The sequence below is a fragment of the Schistocerca piceifrons genome, chromosome 3 (assembly GCF_021461385.2).
Source record: "Schistocerca piceifrons isolate TAMUIC-IGC-003096 chromosome 3, iqSchPice1.1, whole genome shotgun sequence".
Classification (NCBI taxonomy): Eukaryota; Metazoa; Arthropoda; class Insecta; order Orthoptera; family Acrididae; genus Schistocerca; species Schistocerca piceifrons.
This window is the reverse complement of record NC_060140.1, coordinates 846,413,423-846,432,100: the sequence shown is the minus strand read 5'-3', so window position 1 is coordinate 846,432,100 and position 18,678 is coordinate 846,413,423. Positions and strand designations below refer to the sequence as shown.

The 18,678-nt window shown below is 43.2% G+C and overlaps 1 protein-coding gene across 1 annotated transcript in view; it reads right to left on the bottom strand.

Annotated features, from left to right (window-relative positions):
* LOC124789114 (prolactin-releasing peptide receptor-like) overlaps positions 1-18,678 on the bottom strand; it is a 99,225-nt gene that overhangs the window by 29,018 nt on the left and 51,529 nt on the right. The window contains exon 2 of the mRNA XM_047256402.1: positions 4,020-4,855. Within this exon, the coding sequence (XP_047112358.1) occupies positions 4,020-4,855 (836 nt within the window). The remainder of the gene's footprint in view (positions 1-4,019; positions 4,856-18,678) is intronic.

The window sequence follows — 18,678 nt, the reverse complement described above, 5'->3', positions numbered from 1 at the left end:
TTCTTCTAACCTGTAACGTCACAGATTTGACAACTATTCAAGAACTGAAACTTCCTGGCATATTAAAACTGTGTGCCGAACAGAGACCCGAACTCGTGACCATTGCCTTTCAAGGGGCAAATGCTCTACCAACTGAGCTACCCAAGCACGACTCTCTACCTGTCCCCACAGCGTCAATTCTGCCAGTACACCGTCTCCTATATTCCAAACTTCACAGAAGCTCTTCTGCGAACCAGATGCCTGCACTTGGATGCCGGACTGTTTGGGTCTGCCAAGCGTTGTTGTACAGGGGGGTGTACTCAGCCCCTGTGAGGCCAATTGAGGAGCTGCTTGAGTGAGAAGTCGCGGTTCTGTTCAGGACAATTAACAATGGTCAGGAGAGCAGTGTGCTGCCCACATGCCCATCCATATTCACATCCAGTGATGCCTATCAAGTGAGCATGACACGGCAGTTGGTCAGTACTGTTGGATCCTCTGAGGCTTGTTCAGATGGAGATGGAGAGAGAGAGAAAGAGAGAGAGAGACAGACAGACAGACTTATGCCACCTATAAACAGAAGATATTTTGAATCACCTCCAATGTTTGATGGCAGATGATTGATAAATAGCGTGTAGCAAAAATACACAGGCAAATTTCAAGGTTTGCAGAGGCTGTAGGAAAGACAAGGAGATAATACAAAACTATATCTAAAAACGATGCTCTACAGTGTCATGCTTATGGAGGTCTGTGTCTGCTGCTAGGCCACCTATTTGGCAGCAAATGTGAGCTATGAGAAGAGGGGACGTGTTATGAATACCGTGAGACCTGTTGCAAGGATGTTTGTTTTTGATCTGACAGTGTATAACCTCACATTCGCTTCCAACAGTGAGGCCTATAAAATTTTTGTGGTCTGTAGTACTGCTGAATGACTCTTAAGGACTTGAGCTTCTAACTCGCTTGGTTCATCAAGAAACCGTCTAGATATTCTTGAAGTTTGACACTATAATGGGCTCAGAACAGAGCCCTGTGGGACCCCACTTCTTGTCCAACAGTAATCTGTAAAATGTATATTTCAGGTGTAACATAATGAGTGCATATTATTGAGAGTCCTCAATGTATAGTTAAGTAAGTTTTCAGTGACTCATTTTCGTTTGTCATAACATGATTTCTGGAAATCCTGCAAGTGTTTCATGATTTAAACAAAAAACTACAGCATTTACTTATTTTTTCATAATTAGCGGAACGCATTTAGAGAATTTATTCCAATTTTCATGGGCATTTCTTCACAAGAATTTTTTTTTTATTTGCAAGTGTGATTTTCCTTCTCTCTTGCACTGTACGGGGTGTTCAAAATGTCTCTCTGCAGTGCCTTATTATTGTTAGCCACGTGTGCCATATGCTCCAGTGAATATACCGAAATGAAATTCATTGAAATACAAGTTATTACTTTATTGAATATTCATTTTTACTTACAAATTTTCACATTAAATGTGGAAAGTGTCCCCCCTGTTGTTGAATACACTATTCAGTTCGTTTAATCATGTTTCCAAACACAAGCTGTAACATTTCTTCTGTAACAGAAGCAGTGAAAGTGGATATTGCAGTTTTCAATTCATCGATGGATTTTGGACGGTTCTTATAGACAGTTGCATTCGCTTCACCCCAGAGGAAAAAGTCAGGTGGTGTTAAGTCAGGCGATCGTGGAGGCCAAAGTCACTGTGAAATTGTGCGATCACCAAAAACATCAGCAAGCAGTGACATTGAAACGCGAGCTGTATGCGCGGTTGCACTATCTTGTTGAAAATAACCGTTCAGTATTTCACTTAACACAAGTTCTGCTATGAATGGGTACAGAATATCATTGCAATATCGTTGTGCGTTTATTTTTTCGTTGAAAAATATGGGACCCACAATCCGACGCCTAGAAATTGCAATTCAAACTCCTATTTTCACAGAATGAAGTGGTTCCTCATGAATACACAATGGATTTGCAGTACTCCCCATGGGAGAATTTTGCGAGTTCGTGAACCAGATAAATGAAACCATCCTCATCAGTGAAAAACGTTCCATTAAGAATATCCCTTCCATTTTGTTGAACGAAATTTTTGAATCATTGACAATAATGCAGTCTCTTGCCATGCTCAGTATTTTTCAGTTTCTGCACGTCTGTCACTTTGTATGGGAAAAGCTCTAATTTTTTCCTTACAGCTGTGTGGGCCGTTCCGACACTAACATCGATTTCCTGGGCGAGTTTTCTTACTGACTTGTTCGGACTCATGGATATTTCATCGGTAATATCGAGTAATTTATCCACAGACAAAACGTTAGAACGATCGTTTCTCGGTGCATGTGTCACTGAACCTGTACTTCGAAATTTGTTAATCAAATCTCGCACAGTATCGCGAAGTGGGAGTGTTGTCTCCGGGAAAACTGAATTAAATGTTTGACGAACTGAAACTGTGTATTTACCGCCAGCTTTGAACACTTATTCGACTAAAAACACACGTTCTTCAATTGTTAGCATTTTAACAGTGACAAAGACGAAACAAGCGAACAAAGGAACTAAACTCAAACGTTCACGTCAACACGTAACGACACACATCAACGATACTACTGACGCTGGCTGAGATAAACGAAACAGTGGAATGTTGGGAGAGTCCACTTGAAGGGAAGTAACCCAGGCAGGCGAACAATCATACGGCACTCTGGAGAGACTTTTCGAACAGCCCGTAGTTGCCTGTAGGAGGTTATAGTACAATCGGTTAATTGCACAAAATGGAATCTTCTTAGATGCTCTGTTTGAGATGGTATTTTTGTTTGTCTGCTTCCAAGATTGTGGCTCCTCCATTACGGAGAAAATGACACAGGCAAATCATTTATACTGTTTTTTTTTTTTTTTTTTTTTTTTTTTTGTAATCGAAACATGCTACAGAGGTATTACGACAGTTTGGCTTCGCAAAGACTTTGTACACAGTCAGAGGTGTTACACTTTATGTAGATTATATTATATACACGAAGATGTTGATTATAAAATTTATTTTGCTATCATTGCACACTCTCTCTCTCTCTCTCTGAGAAAATGTACATGTTTATGAAACTTAGTACTGTTATCACATGTAGGAAGAAAGTTTTGAAAAATTGCTGATTCGCTATGTACTTTATCACTGAATCTGTTTTCAACTAACTTTTTGTGCTGTACAATAATTTCGAGCTGCACCATTAAACACCTTTGACTGTGGACAAACTCTTTGTGAATCCATAATGTTGTAATACCTCTGTAGCTTGTTTTGATGACAGAAACAAACAGTGTAAATGATGCTTTGCTTGTGGGTGCTATTCTGAGTAATGGTGGAGGCACAATACTTGTCAACAGAAAAACAAAAATACCGTCTCAAACACAGCATACAGGAAAATTCCGTTTTGTCCTATTTCCCAATTGCACTATAGCCTCATAGAGACAACTACAACGCAAGACAGGCAGAAAAACGGGCATGATAACGTCACAAAAACATTTATGTAAAAAAATACATTTGAAAATGAGAATAGATTCTAGAAACGTGTTGTGCTAAGCATTAAAAAATGGTGAAGTTTTCAATATATGAAGAATACCGGATCTATGTCCACCCCTGGCAGCCGAGGAAGGCACATGAAGGAGAGCGAATGGAAGGGCTAGACGGGGAGATGGGAGGCCCTAAGGGAAAGGGAAAAAAAAAGTGGTCAGTGTGACAGAATGTCAATCCTAAGGGCCCAGGTTCGAATCCCAGCTAGGTCGGAGATTATTTTTGATCAGGGACTGGGTGTTTTTCTTTCCTAATCATCGTCATTTCATCCCCATAGACGCGCAAGTCGCTGAAGTGCGTCAAATCGAAAGACTTGTACCTGGCGAACGGTGTACCTGACGGGAGGACCCAGTCACTTGACATTTTTACCGGATCCATGAGGAGTAAATTGTGCAGTTTTTCATTATGTAGATCACGAAATTTTCGATATATGAAGAATACCAGATCTACAAGGAATGTCAGTTATGGAGACTGACCTACATGGAGGGAGTGAGGTCCAGCAGGTTCTCGACAGTCGAGAAGTGGACGACCTCGCCAGAGGCGCAGTAGGAAACGACTGGGACCGCGACGACGCCGACGTCGGACTCTGGCAGCAGCGTCTGCGCCGACTGGCCGGGCTCACAGGCGCCGGCGACGACGTCATCGGCGTGGGCGCCGCCCGCGCCCCCACCCCCGCAGCAGCAGGGCAGCAGGCGGCGGAACTCGCGCCGGAAGTTGTCGTTGAGCCAGGCGTACAGGAATGGGTTGTAGCAGGCCGAGCTGGTGGCGAGAACGTGCGCCACGAAGAAGCCAAGGTGGAAGAAGCGCCAGCGCGTGGCGCGCGCGCTCAGGTCGGCGGCCAGGTTGAGCAGCGCCAGCGGCAGCCAGCAGGCGGCGAACACCGCCACGACGGCCACCAGCAGGCGCAGAGTGCGCCGCGCGCGCGCGCGCGCAGCCTCGCGCACCGCGACGGGCGGGCTGGCGGCGCTGGCTGCGCGCCGGTCGCGCTCGCGCGCGCGCAGCCGCAGCCAGACGCGGCCGTAGCAGAAGGCAGCGACGGCGAGCGGCACGGCCAGCTGCGCGCAGAAGGTGGCTGCGCCGAAGGTGGCGCGCGCGCGCGCCGACGGCCAGTGTTCCTCGCAGGCGCCGTCGGCCGGCCGGTGCTGCACGTGCAGCGCGTACGGCAGCGCGCCCGCGCACGCGCACAGCCACACGGCCGCCACGGCGAGCAGGCAGCAGGTGCCGCGCGGCCGTGCGCGCAGCGGCTGCGTCACCGCCACGTACCGGTCCGCAGCCACCACCGCCAGCGACAGCGACGACACGTACACGCTCGTGCCCTGCACACACACGCACTCACATAACAGGCACATGCGTGCGCTCCGCTGTCACGACAGCCGCTCTCCTCCCCTCCATTTGACATCACAGTAACATCCACCACACCCAGAAGCGCGAGAAGGACTGGGAGCATTTTGGGCCACACACAGACCAAGAACGAATCGCTAAGACACAGATGTAGTCTTTCGACCCTACTGTTCAATCTCTACACCGAAGAAGCAGTGATGGAAACGAAACAAAGCTTCAGGAGAGGAACTGAAATTCAAGGTGAAAGGATGTCAGTAATACAATTCGCTGATAAGTGAAGAAAAATTAAATGATCTGCTGAATGGAATTAACAGTCTAATGAGTACAGAATATGGACTGAGAGTAAATCCAAGAAAGACGAAACTAATGAGAAGTAGCAGAAATGAGAACGGCGAGAAACTTAACATCAGGATTGATAGTCATGAAGTAGATGAAGTTAAGGAATTCTGCTACCTAGGCAGCAAAATAATTAGACAGATGGAGCAAGGAAGACATTAAAAGGCATTCCTGTCCAAGAGAAGTCTACTAGTATCAAACATAGGCCTTAATTTGAGGATGAAATTTCTGAGAATGTACTTTTGTAGCACAGCAATGTATGCTAGTGAAACATGGACTGCAAGAAAACTGGAACACAAGAGAATCTAAGCATTTGAGATGTTGTGCTACAGATGACTGTTGAAAATTAGGAGGACTGATAAGGTAAGGAGTGAGGAGGTCCTGCACAGAATCGGAGAGGAAAGGAATGCGTGGAAAACACTGATAAGGAGAAGGAATAGGATAATATGGACATCTGTTAAGACATCAAGGAATTACTCCCATGGTACTACAGGGAGCTGTAGAGGATAAAAACTGTAGAGGAAGACAGAGATTGGAATACATCCTGCAAATAACTGAAGACATACATTGCACGTGCTCATCTGAGATGAAGAGATTGGCTCAGGAGAAGAATTCGTGATGGGCCGCATCAAACCAGTCAGAAGGCTGATGACTCAAAAAAAGAAAAACCACACAGTGGGCACCAAATTTATTCTGGCAAGATTACAGTCAGCTCGCTGTCATGTCTATTATAGATCAGAAATGAGGTCTTTTTCTCATTTTAAACTAATGAGTGTCACCTACAATGTTACCGCGCGGGGTAGCTGAGCGGTCTGAGGCGCATTGTCACGGTCTGCGCGGCTCCCCCCATCAGAGATTCGAGTCCTCCCTCAGGCATGGATGTGTATGTTGTCCTTACCGTAAGTCAGTTTAAGTTAGATTAAGTAGTGTGTAAGCTTACGTACCGATGACCTCAGCAGTTTGGTTCCATAAGACCTTACCACAGCCAGCCGTGGTGGCTGAGGGTTCTAGGTGCTTCAGTCTGGAACCGCGTGACCACTACGGTCGCAGGTTCGAATTCTGCCTCTGGCAAGGATGTGTGTGATGTCCTTAGGTTAGTTAGGTTTAAGCAGTTCTACGTTCTAGGGGACTGATGACAGATGTTAAGTCCCATAGTGCTCAGAGCCATTTGAACCATTTTCAACCTTACCACAAATTTACCTTTTTTTTTGCCTACATTGTCACCTCCGAACTCACTGCTTTGGTATATTTGGAGACTCCACCGACCAGTCTTTCGCCACTGTCCATTTAACCAAAAACTAGTCACTTGAGTCTTCCGTTGGGTGCAAGTGGCCTATATCAGTGTAGAATTGCGTTTTATTGGCAGGACACTTTGAAGATGCAACAGACCTACTAAGGAGAGTGCCCACACTACACTTGTTCGTCCTCTTTTAGAATACTGCTGCGTGGTGTGGGATCCTTACCAGATAGAACTGACGGAGTACATCGAAAAAGTTCAAAGAAGGGCAGCACGTTTTGTATTATCACGAAATATGGGAGAGAATGTCACAGAAATTATGCAGGATTTGGGCTGGAAATCATTAAAAGAAAGGCGTTTTTCGTTGCGACAGAATCTTCTCACGAAATTCCAATCACCAACTCTCTCCTCTGAATGCGAAAATATTTTGCTGACACCGAACTACATAGGGAGGAACGATCACCACGATAAAATAACAGATATCAGAGCTCATACGGAAAGATATAGGTGTTCATTCTATCCGCGTGCTATACGAGATTGGAATAACAGAGAATTGTGAAGGTGCTTCGATGAACCCTCTGCAGGCACTTAAATGTGATTTGCAGAATCTCCATGTAGATGTAGAATGGAGAGCGATTACGCGAGATTGCAGGAGCAACTGAGGAGTTATAGTATTGCCACTCCATACACAGCTGTTACGAATAACTGTTGTTATTTACCAATATGCTCACCAGTCACCATTGATGAGCAGAAGTGATGAGTGCGGGTCACAGAAACATTTTTGCTGTTAAATACGCCATACTTTGTGTCACTGCATTTTCACTGTACACAATGTCAGCCTTTTATGTATCTTCGATAACAACTGTATTGCAACAATTGGTCTATAAGACCACAAATATGTTTTTTTGATGATGACATGTCTCAGACCAGACTGACATATTTTAACATTTCAAGATGTACTTGAAAAGGCTATAATGACGAAAACATGATTGTGTAAAATATATGAACAATTAAGTCAAATGGTGGAAATTTCTCTCAAAAAATCTATATACCTGTGGTCCCCCAGGAAGGATAGATCATGTTGCTTGTCTGTTAGCACTGACAACTCTACGAAAACGCTGCTGCTGTGGGTCATTAAGTGAAGATCGTCGGCCAGTGCGCTGCCGTGGTGAGCACTAATGCCCGAAATTTGGTATTCTCGGCACACTCTTGACACTCTGGATCTTGGAACATTCAATTCCCTAACAATTTCCGAAATGGACTGTCTCATGTGTCCAACTCTAACATTACGCGTTCAAAGTCTGTTAATTCCCGTCCATGCAGCTATAATCTGGTCAAAAAACTATTCACATGATTCACTTGATTACGAATGACACATCTGCGAATGCACTGACCTTTCATACCCTGTATACGCGATACTACCACCATCTGTATATAACTTTTATTTTCTCCTGCGGCCTTTTCCTCAGAAAATAGCTCTGAACACTATGGGACTTAACATCTGAGGTCATCAGTCCCCTAGAAATTAGAACTACTTAAACCTAACTAACCTAAGGACATCACACACATCCATGGCCGAGGCAGGATTCGATCCTGCGACCGTAGCTGTCTGTGGAATTGCATAAGTGCCACTGATTTCGTATTCGTTGATTTATAGTGAGTTTTTAGAAGTATATGTCGCGTCAGTTCTTTCGGACATGTCTCGAAGGACAGGCACAATTTTGATCCATGTGTTATTACTAATTAGACCCAAATGAATTACAGACATTAGCTGTGAGCGGGAATTGATTGAAGTAGATTAGGAGAATTGAACATTAGTGTCAGATTGGGATTCGAACCCAAACCTCTTGCTTACTAGGCAGATGCTTTGACCACTAATAATCTGAACACAGTAGTCATTGCAACTGCGTGGACTACCCTAGCACGCCAATCGATTTCAATGAATTCCCGCTTGCAGCCAATGTCTGTCATTTATTTGTGTCTTTGTTTACAAGTGGTTGCAACGCAGTAAAGCTTACGAAAGTTGTGTGTAGATCTATTACTACAATCTGCGCAAGCCTTCTTCCAGTAAAGTATAATTACTACACTTTAATAACATGAGTTTACTTGCGATCCGGCAGTAACGTCATCCAAGGTATCCTGTAATGCGACGTTTGACTGACATGGACCTTACGGTAGCTGGGTGTGAAGTGAATTGAAGTCACTGCCTCTCCGGCTGTATTTATACAGGGTGTTACAAAAAGGTACGGCCAAACTTTCAGGAAACATTCCTCACACACAAAGAAAGAAAAGATGTTATGTGGACATGTGTCCGGAAACGCTTACTTTCCATGTTAGAGCTCATTGTATTACTTCTCTTCAAATCACATTAATCATGGAATGGAAACACACAGCAACAGAACGTACCAGCGTGACATCAAACATTTTGTTACAGGAAATGTTCAAAATATCCTCCATTAGCGACGATACATGCATCCACCCTCCGTCGCATGGAATCCCTGATGCGCTGATGCAGCCCTGGAGAATGGCGTATTGTATCACAGCCATCCACAATACGAGCACGAAGAGTCTCTACATTTGGTACCCGGGTTGCGTAGACAAGAGCTTTCAAATGCCCCCATAAATGAAAGTCAAGAGGGTTGAGGTCAGGAGAGCGTGGAGGCCATGGAATTGGTCCGCCTCTACCAATCCATCGGTCACCGAATTTGTTGTTGAGAAGCGTACGAACACTTCGACTGAAATGTTCAGGAGCTCCATCGTGCATGAACCACATGTTGTGTCGTACTTGTAAAGGCACACGTTCTAGCAGCACAGGTAGAGTATCCCGTATGAAATCATGATAACGTGCTCCATTGAGCGTAGGTGGAAGAACATGGGGCCCAATCAAGACATCACCAACAATGCCTGCCCAAACGTTCACAGAAAATCTGTGTTGATGGCGTGATTGCACAATTGCGTGCGGATTCTCGTCAGCCCACACATGTTGATTGTGAAAATTTACAATTTGATCACGTTGGAATGAAGCCTCATCCGTAAAGAGAACATTTGCACTGAAATAGGGATTGACACATTGTTGGATGAACCATTCGCAGAAGTGTACCCGTGGAGGCCAATCAGCTGCTCATAGTGCCTGCACACGCTATACATGGTACGGAAACAGCTGGTTCTCCCGTAGTACTCTCCATACAGTGACGTGGTCAACGTTACCTTGTACAGCAGCAACTTCTCTGACGCTGACATTAGGGTTATCGTCAACTGCACGAAGAATTGCCTCGTCCATTGCAGGTGTCCTCGTCGTTCTAGGTCTTCCGCAGTCGCGAGTCATAGGCTGGAGTGTTCCGTGCTCCCTAAGACGCCGATCAATTGCTTCGAACGTCTTCCTGTCGGGACACCTTCGTTCTGGAAATCTGTCTCGATACAAACGTACCGCACCACGGCTATTGCCCCGTGCTAATCCATACATCAAATGGGCATCTGCCAACTCCGCACTTGTAAACATTGCACTGACTGCAAAACCACGTTCGTGATGGACACTAACCTGTTGATGCCACGTACTGATGTGCTTGATGCTAGTACTGTAGAGCAATGAGTCGCATGTCAACACAAGTCAACATTACCTTCCTTCAATTGGGCCAACTGGCGGTGAATCGAGAAAGTACAGTACATACTGACGAAACTAAAATGAGCTCTAACGTGGAAATTAAGCGTTTCCGGACACATGTCCACATAACATCTTTTCTTTATTTGTGTGTGAGGAATGTTTCCTGAAAGTTTGGCCGTACCTTTTTGTAACACCCTGTATACAGGCGCAGCGGACGGCCAAGGGAACGCCTGTTGTCATCCGCCTTATGCCACCAGTAGTAGCCTCTAAATGGCCGCATCCTCTGACACATAATATTTTATAACAATGCCATGAATCAATTTAGAATCTTCGTAATTTTTGTATGAACGGCTAAAATCATAGAAAAAGTTTTAGCTCGTCTGCGTTTAAACTTTCCAGTCCAGAATTTTTTGAACGGAACTGACAGTAGAACATGAGCTCTGAACTATGAGTTTAAGTGAACTTACATTTGTTTTTATTTACATCCAGGTCTTGAAACTTGTCATAGCGCTATTATTTAATAGGCCTCATTACGTGTTGTAATCAGAACTTTCTAGCATTAATATAACAGATACATAATTTACTACAAATAAAGACGTTTTTGTTCCAAATTTAGTTTTCAGTAAATTATTCGAAAACCATTGGAGATAGCTTAATAGGGTCACGTAGTTCCTGTTTTTATGCTAAACTGAAGCGTCATACAAATTTTCATATTTCTAAGTCTAATATTTAGCACCTTCAATTTTTCTTAAAAACATGGATTCTGACCAAAATATTGCTTTAATCACGTTGACACTTATACCAGTTAATTTTGACATGCATCTGCACATTATAGCTTTATTATTTGGCACCACTTATTTTTTTCTTAATACCAAATGGTTCACATGGCTCTGAGCACTATGGGACTTAACTTCTAAGGTCATCAGTCCCCTAGAACTTAGAACTACTTAAACCTAACTAAACTAAGGACATCACACACATCCATGCCCGAGGCAGGATTCGATCCTGCGACCGTCTCAATACCATGTATTTATAGAAAGATACTTATCCGATTAATCTCAGATTGACAGTTTAAACATTAATATGCTAAAGCACATGCTGACAAAATTAGGAAAAGCAACTTTAACTTTTAATTTCATTCTTAAATTATGGTGCAATGCTCATGTACTACGCACATACGCTTATTGTGACGTGGAGCTACTAGCAGTGAACTGGGGTAAGTCCCGGCACACTCGCCCGCCTCTGTATCTCTCAAACAATACAGCGCTTGTTTCGCCACAGTACGAATTTAATGAGTTCTAGATTGTGTAATTGTGAATGTTTTTGGGGAACGTGTTCATTGCATCACTAAAGCGAATAATCTTTCCAATGACAGAGTGTCCTAGAACATCCTGCGTATCTGTCTGTGGCAGCTTTCGTAAACTGCTAAGTGACAGCTAGCCATGCAGCCAAAACAGGTCTGGTTCAGCCGTAAGGCAGCTGGTGATGGGATGGAAACAGGACGGACGTATCATATTGTGAAAATCCAGAAAGATCGCTACGTCGCTATCTTCAGTTATTCAGATGTGAAGAACACATTTACCGTCTCCAGGATAAGGCGCATTCAAGCAAATATTGCGGGATTCCGTAGCTAATGGGTAATAATAATGACTTAAACAACAATAAAGATTCTTGTCGGTCGCTTTTAATGCAAACATAGACGAAAATCATAGTCTTGACACTATTTAATCTATAACTACTGTGAATACCCGCAAGTGTAAGGTCGGATATCCGCATCTACACAGATTTTTTGTCTTCAAAGTTAATAGGAGTGGAACTGAATAACGTTCTATGTGTAGTTGATCGCAAACCGCTATTTCAGCGCTATGGTGTCCTCGGTGGTCCGTTGCATGTCCCTAAACTTGATCCAGGTGCCAAACCATGGAGAGTCTTCCAAACATGAATTAGTGCAGGGGACAGGCAAAATAATGCCAGGGTGGTTGCCTTTGACGGTCAACAATGCAGGTAAGGCACGTTGCGCTGGACTGTGCGTGTTCAGTATGGACTTGGCATCAGTGCAGGTTGTTAACGAGTAGTGCACTCCGTCTTCAGGCCACGAGTGGCCTACCGGGACCATCCGACCGCCGTGTCATCCTCAGCAGAGGATGCGGATAGGAGAGGTGTGGGGTCAGCACACCGCTCTCCCGGTTGTTATGATGGTATTCTTGACCGAAGCCGCTACTATTCGGTCGAGTAGCTCCTCAGTTGGCATCACGAGGCTTAGTGCACCCCGAAAAATGGCAACAGCGCATGGCGGCCTGGATGGCCACCCATCTAAGTGCCGACCACGCCCGACAGCACTTAACTTCGGTGATCTCACGGAAACGGGTGTAACCACTGCGACAAGGCCGTTGCTTTACGAGTAGTGCACACTTCGTGTTCGCGTTCAGAGACCGAGGTCGACATGCAGTAAAAGACCCATCTGAGTTCCAAAGTGAGCAGATTGTGGGCGCCCGATTAGCTGGAGCATCAGTATCCGAGACAGCCAACTTATTAAATATTTCAAGAGCAACTGTTTCGAAAGTCATGACAACCATCAGAAAAGATGGAAAGTCATCATCGTTGAAATGTAATAGTGGGCGCAAATCAAAACTAAATGACAGAGATCGTCGTACGCTAACACGTATTGTGTCAAAACAACACAAAACTACGGAGGCTAAAGTGACTGCAGAGCTCAATAGCCATCTTCGAGACCCCGTATCTATCGACACTGTTCGCCGAGAACTCCATAAAGCGAAAATTAATGGACGAGCTGCTATACCGAAATCAATAGTGACGACAACCAACGCAAGGATGCGTAAAGCATAGTGTCTTGGACGGCTGATAAGTGGAAACACGTCACATGGTCCGATGAGTCATCGTTTTCGTTATTTCCAACGTCGGGCTGGATTTACGTCTGGAGAGCGCCAAAAGTAGCCGATAATCCTGACTGCTTGATTCCAGCGGTTAAGCATGGAAGTGCAAGTGTGATGGTGTTGGCAGCCATATCATGGTATTCTGCTGGTCCCATTATTACTCTCAAAGGACGTGTTACAGTCAACGATTATGTGAACATTTTAGGTGATTAGATGCACCCCATGATTCAAATGTTGTTCCCCAACAATGATGTCATATTTCAGGATGATAATGCACCCATTCAGGTAGCCAGGACAGTACAGTCGTGGTATGAGGAGCATGCAACTGAACTGCAGTGACTTCCCTGGCCAGAACATTCCCCGGACTTTTAACAATAGCGAGCCGTTGTGGTCGGTATTGGAGCGCAGACTCAGGAGCAGATTTCCACCTCCGCCGTCACTATAGGAGTTACAAGAGGTTCTGATCGAAGAGCGGTATTACATTCGACTATACAATCATTATATGCCAGTATTACAAGAAGAATCGCGGCTGTATTACGGGCAAATAGGGGTCCAACTCCTTATTAATAAACCATTTTCAAGTAAGTACAGGTGTTCACATTATTTTGACTATACCCTGTAGATCGCGCATGGTTTTAGTGTCAAGCTGTGCTTCCCTCTGGGGATCTAAAATTTAAAACACATGAGAAGTGGTTGACTGCTCTACTACGAGTAAAAACAAAAGACTAATGCTGTATTTCTGTATGTATATCACCACGGATAAAACGTATTACATCCGTATTAATGGCGCTTGGAACAAAAACTTCCTTCTTGATATTTTGTCGGAAACTCACATTTTAGAGTCCGTGGTTGTGTACAAAATATGAGTCTCGCAAAGACGAAAACAACAACCATCCACTTTTAGTAATGTCATTTATTTACAAAGGCAGACACGTTCATCATCAGACAGCTGTTCACGTATATATTAGATTTGTTGATGTTTACACTCGTTGTTGAAAAAACAAACGGGCAAGTAATGTACACAACAACAAATGTAATATAGACGTGAACAACCATCTGAAGATGAATCAGGCGGTTCGAAAACCGATGTAACGGGACATCCTCCTCCAGCGTTACTTTTCTTCGACAGTAGTTGCCGATACCAGTATTATTTTTTGAGTTTTGGACACGTCAGTATTATTTCAATTGCATTTCTGAAAACTTTCATATATTTTTGTACACAGTATATTATATTTCAAGCTAAAATTTATGAAAATGAATTACTAAATAAAATGTTTTAATCTCGATGTTATAATCGATAAGTACTAGTTCTGAATGTAGGGTTAAAATTTTTTTTGGAAACATTTGAAATTACGAACTATTGGCACACTTCAAATTTATTTATTAATTACGCAATACTGTACTGGTTACTATGTTTATTTCTGGATTCATTTATGAAATAATATCCGAAAGTAATAATATAACAGAAACTAGTAGAAAGTCATCTGTTAAGAAAAATTGTAAACCCTTTGGAATATGGTTATTTTCGCAGAGTGTGAGAGTCGTAAGCATGCCTCTGATGTGATCGGACGCATTTTTGTATTTTGTGCGAACAATGTACTCTCGGCTTTGTTAATGTGAAAAATCAAAAGACTCTATGGTATACTAAAATGTGAGAAAATGTAATTACGTAAAAACAAACAAAAATTCTGCAACAATGATCTTCAAATTCATTTAGATCAATCCAACCGTGAGGATCTAAAATGTGACATTTTGAGCTTCGAGAATTAGACCCCTAGACAAGAAGAATTGGAGCCAACTCCACGTGACAAGCTAAGTAAACTGGAAAGCTTATTGTAGTCTTCGCTCCTCTCAAATCTTCATAAAAGACTAATGTGGGCAATAGATAGAATTAGCAAGGAGGGGGGAGATTAAACCGGTAACGGCGCTGTTTATGTAAATATGAAGGCAACTTTTTTTTTTTTTTTTTTTTTTTGCAAGGTCTGATCTGTCGCGGAATGGAAACCACAGTGATAATCAAAAATGTTTTATTTGTAACATTTCATACCTGCCACCTACTTGTCTAAGTAATCGATACTCCGACTTAGACATCTGTCCAACATCGACGTCACAGCTGGCAACCGCCTGTGTTTTCTGCCTACTCTCTACGCTGCTCCGCAGCTCGTTCGTTGTCTGTGTGTTCACAAATGAAAAGTGCGACGTGACGCGATCGACAGGCGTATCAGAGCTACTGCGCAAAACATCTGCGCAAAGCTCCATCGGATTTTCAGTGTGGTTTAATTTTGCGACCGCTCAGACCTTGAAAAACGAAATAGCCCGCGTAAATAGTAGTATTAGCAGTCGTTTGTTGTTTTCTTCTTCGCAACAATTAGTTTGTAAAAACTTTCGTATTGGTACTTAGAACCAGCCAGTTTTCTGATGTGGCGCTTAGAACGGTCTTAATAAAGTATTTATTTTCTACTTTGTTTTAGCGTCGATTCGGGGAACAGCATTTCCTCAATTTTTGGAAACAAATCAAATATGTTTAAACAAGGATATATTATTATTATTATTATTATCATTATTATTATTACTAGAAAAGCTCCCAGAGTGGAAGACGCTAAGTGAAGATGGTTCATTTTCCGTTCTTCTGGTTCTTTTTATTTGCCCACCAGTTTCTCATTGCGAGAATTTAGCTCTTCTTTCATCGCTCCACTTTGTTCCGGTTCTTCGGGCTCTTGTCTCTGGTTTAACCTCCCATTTTTCTACTTTTAGTCTAAAATTGTTCCTTATGTCTATTTCTTCTTTGGTGATTTTGGCTAATTCCAAGTCTTTGTTAACATTTTGGATCCATTTTCCTCCATTAGCGAGGGAATCTATGTATTTTACTATTCTTTTTGTTCGTCTCGTGTTCGGGAAGCCTCATTATGTAGCCATAGAATTTGAGGCGTCTTTTCCTCATGTCCGTTTCTGTGTTAGAATATTCTTCAATTTTGGACGTTTCCTGTAGTCTATATCCATTCTCGGTCCATCTTCGTCCCAAAATTATCCTAACTATTTTTCTTCCTTCTTTCTTTAGATTTTTTATATCAGTTTTCCTGTCTAGTGCCAAGGTTTCGCTAGCATATAACATTGATGGTTTATTTACTGTTTTGTAATGTCTAATTTTGGCATTTAAAGATAAGCATTTTTTATCACAGAGGCTTTTCACTAATCCTAAACCTTTACAAGATTTTTGTATTCTTTCTTGTTGTGCATATTTTCAGAGATAATTTCTTCTAGATATTTAAAGTGTGATGCTATGTTAATTTCTCTATATTTGGTTTGTAATTGGAAAATTTCTAAATTTGTTGTTGTAAACACTGTATTTTCAAACAATATCGGCAGGCCGACTTTCTCTGCACATTCTTTTAGAGTTTCTATATGTTTTATAGCCATCTCACAAGAATCTGCCATTATTGTGAGATCGTCCGCAAAGTCTAAGTAAGGGATTCGTAGGTTATTTTCTTGGTTGATAATGAAATTGGTTTCCAGCAATTTTCTTCTTCAGGTTTCTTTTCCCATTCTTCCATGACTCTTATCTAGAACTACACTGAACAACAAAGGCGATAACCCATCACCTTGTCTAACCTCAGGTCTCATCTCGAATGGTTTTGAAAGTTTTCCCATAAATTTCACTTTGGATGTTATTATTCATTCTCCACACAAATGTCAAATTTTGAACTTACAAGTTTTTTTTCTGAGAATATCAGCAGATATCAGCATCTGAAGAGAGTCCTGCCCATACCCCTCTAACTGTACGTACGGTCAACAGTGAGTATTTAATTAAAGAAATAGACAACATACTTAACCCAATTGCATGGCTTAAGAATAAACAAAGCAATGAAGTACACTACTGGCCATTAAAATTGCCACACCACGAAGATGACGTGCTACAGACGCGAAATTTAACCTTATTGACGGCACTTTGAACAGTGGACGTTACATTTCAGATGTGTTACGACCCGTGGCTCTACCCTTCATTCGATCCCTGCAAAACCCTATTTTCAGCAGGATAATGCACGGCCGCATGTTGCAGGTCCCGTACGGGCCTTTCTGGATACAGAAAATTTTCGACTGCTGCCCTGGCCAACACATTAACCAGATCTCTCACCAATGGAAAACGTCTGGTCAATGATGGCCGCGCAACTGGCTCGTCACAATACGCCAGTCACTACTCTTGATGAACTGTGGTATCGCCGGCCGAAGTGGCCGTGCGGTTCTAGGCGCTACAGTCTGGAGCCGAGCGACCCCTACGGTCGTAGGTTCGAATCCTGCCTCGGGCATGGATGTGTGTGATGTCCTTTGGTTAGTTAGGTTTAATTAGTTCTAAGTTCTAGGCGACTGATGACCTCAGAAGTTAAGTCGCATAGTGCTCAGAGTCTTTTGAACCATTTTTTGAACTGTGGTATCGTGTTGAAGCTGCATGGGCAGCTGTACCTGTACACGCCATCCAAGCTCTGTTTGACTCAATGCCCAGGCGTATCAAGGCTGTTATTACGGCCAGAGGTGGTTGTTCTCGGTACTGATTTCTCAGGCACTATGCACCCAAATTGCGTGAAAACGTAATCACATGTCAGTTCTAGTATATTTGTCCAATGAATACCCGTTTATCATCTGCATTTCTTCTTGGAGTAGCAATTTTAATGGCCAGTAGTGTAGTAAAGGAAGAACAGTTGCAACGCTAATAATGATCTGGAGCGCCGCAATGACCAAAGAAATGGAAGTGTTCTCTTATCTTGGAAGTAAGATTACAAAGAATGGACGAAGCAAGGCAAGTATCAGAAGTCGATCGCCGTAGATGAAGAAAGCTGCCTTCAGCAAAACGTGTACTGGTACCAGATAACCATATGCAAATGAGGAAGAAGCTGCTGAAAGCGTAGGTCTGGAGGTCGACGTTGGACTGTAGTGATAACCTCTGCCTGCGTGAGTTGTGGTCAGCCGCAACCTTGTCATAACAGGCAGACGTTACGGCCATTGCGTCTGCCTCTGCAGAGCCACACAGCTCTATTAATTCACAACAAAATCTGCGGCTAAATTCTACAGAGCGCCGTCTACTTGTCGCGCTTGTCCTCGGTAAGCACAGATGTCGCCAGTGCATCTCGTTGTCAGTTTGGAGGCAGTCAATGGGATACCATAACATGCAGTAAATTTTTGTGCTTACGATACTTTGATCGGCAACGGCCTTGCCGCAGTGGATGCACCGGTTCCCGGGAGATCCCCGAAGTTAAGCGCTGTTGGGCGCAGCCGGCACTTGGATGGGTGCCCATCCAGCCGCCATGCACTGTTGCCATTTTTCGCGGTGCACTCAGCCTCGTGATGCCAATTGAGGAGCTACTCGACCGAATAGTAGCGGCTTCGGTCAAGAATACCATCTTAACGACCGGGAGAGCGGTGTGCTGACCCCACGCCCCTCCTATCCGCATCCTCCACCGAGGATGACACGGCGGTCGGATGGTCGCGGTAGGCCACTCGTGGCCTGAAGATGGAGTGCTTTTTTTTACGATACTTTGTTCAAGAGTGTGGAAGGCTAAAGAAAGCATTAAGTGAACACTGCCACAAGCATTAGACGTAAGCAAACTATACGTATGACAATATAAATGTACTTATTGTTTCTCTTGTTTCTGAAAACGTGAGCATTATGATTGAAAAATAAAAAAAATCCTTTTCAGAACATTAAGTAAATAATTCTGTTATGAAAAAGCAAATCGT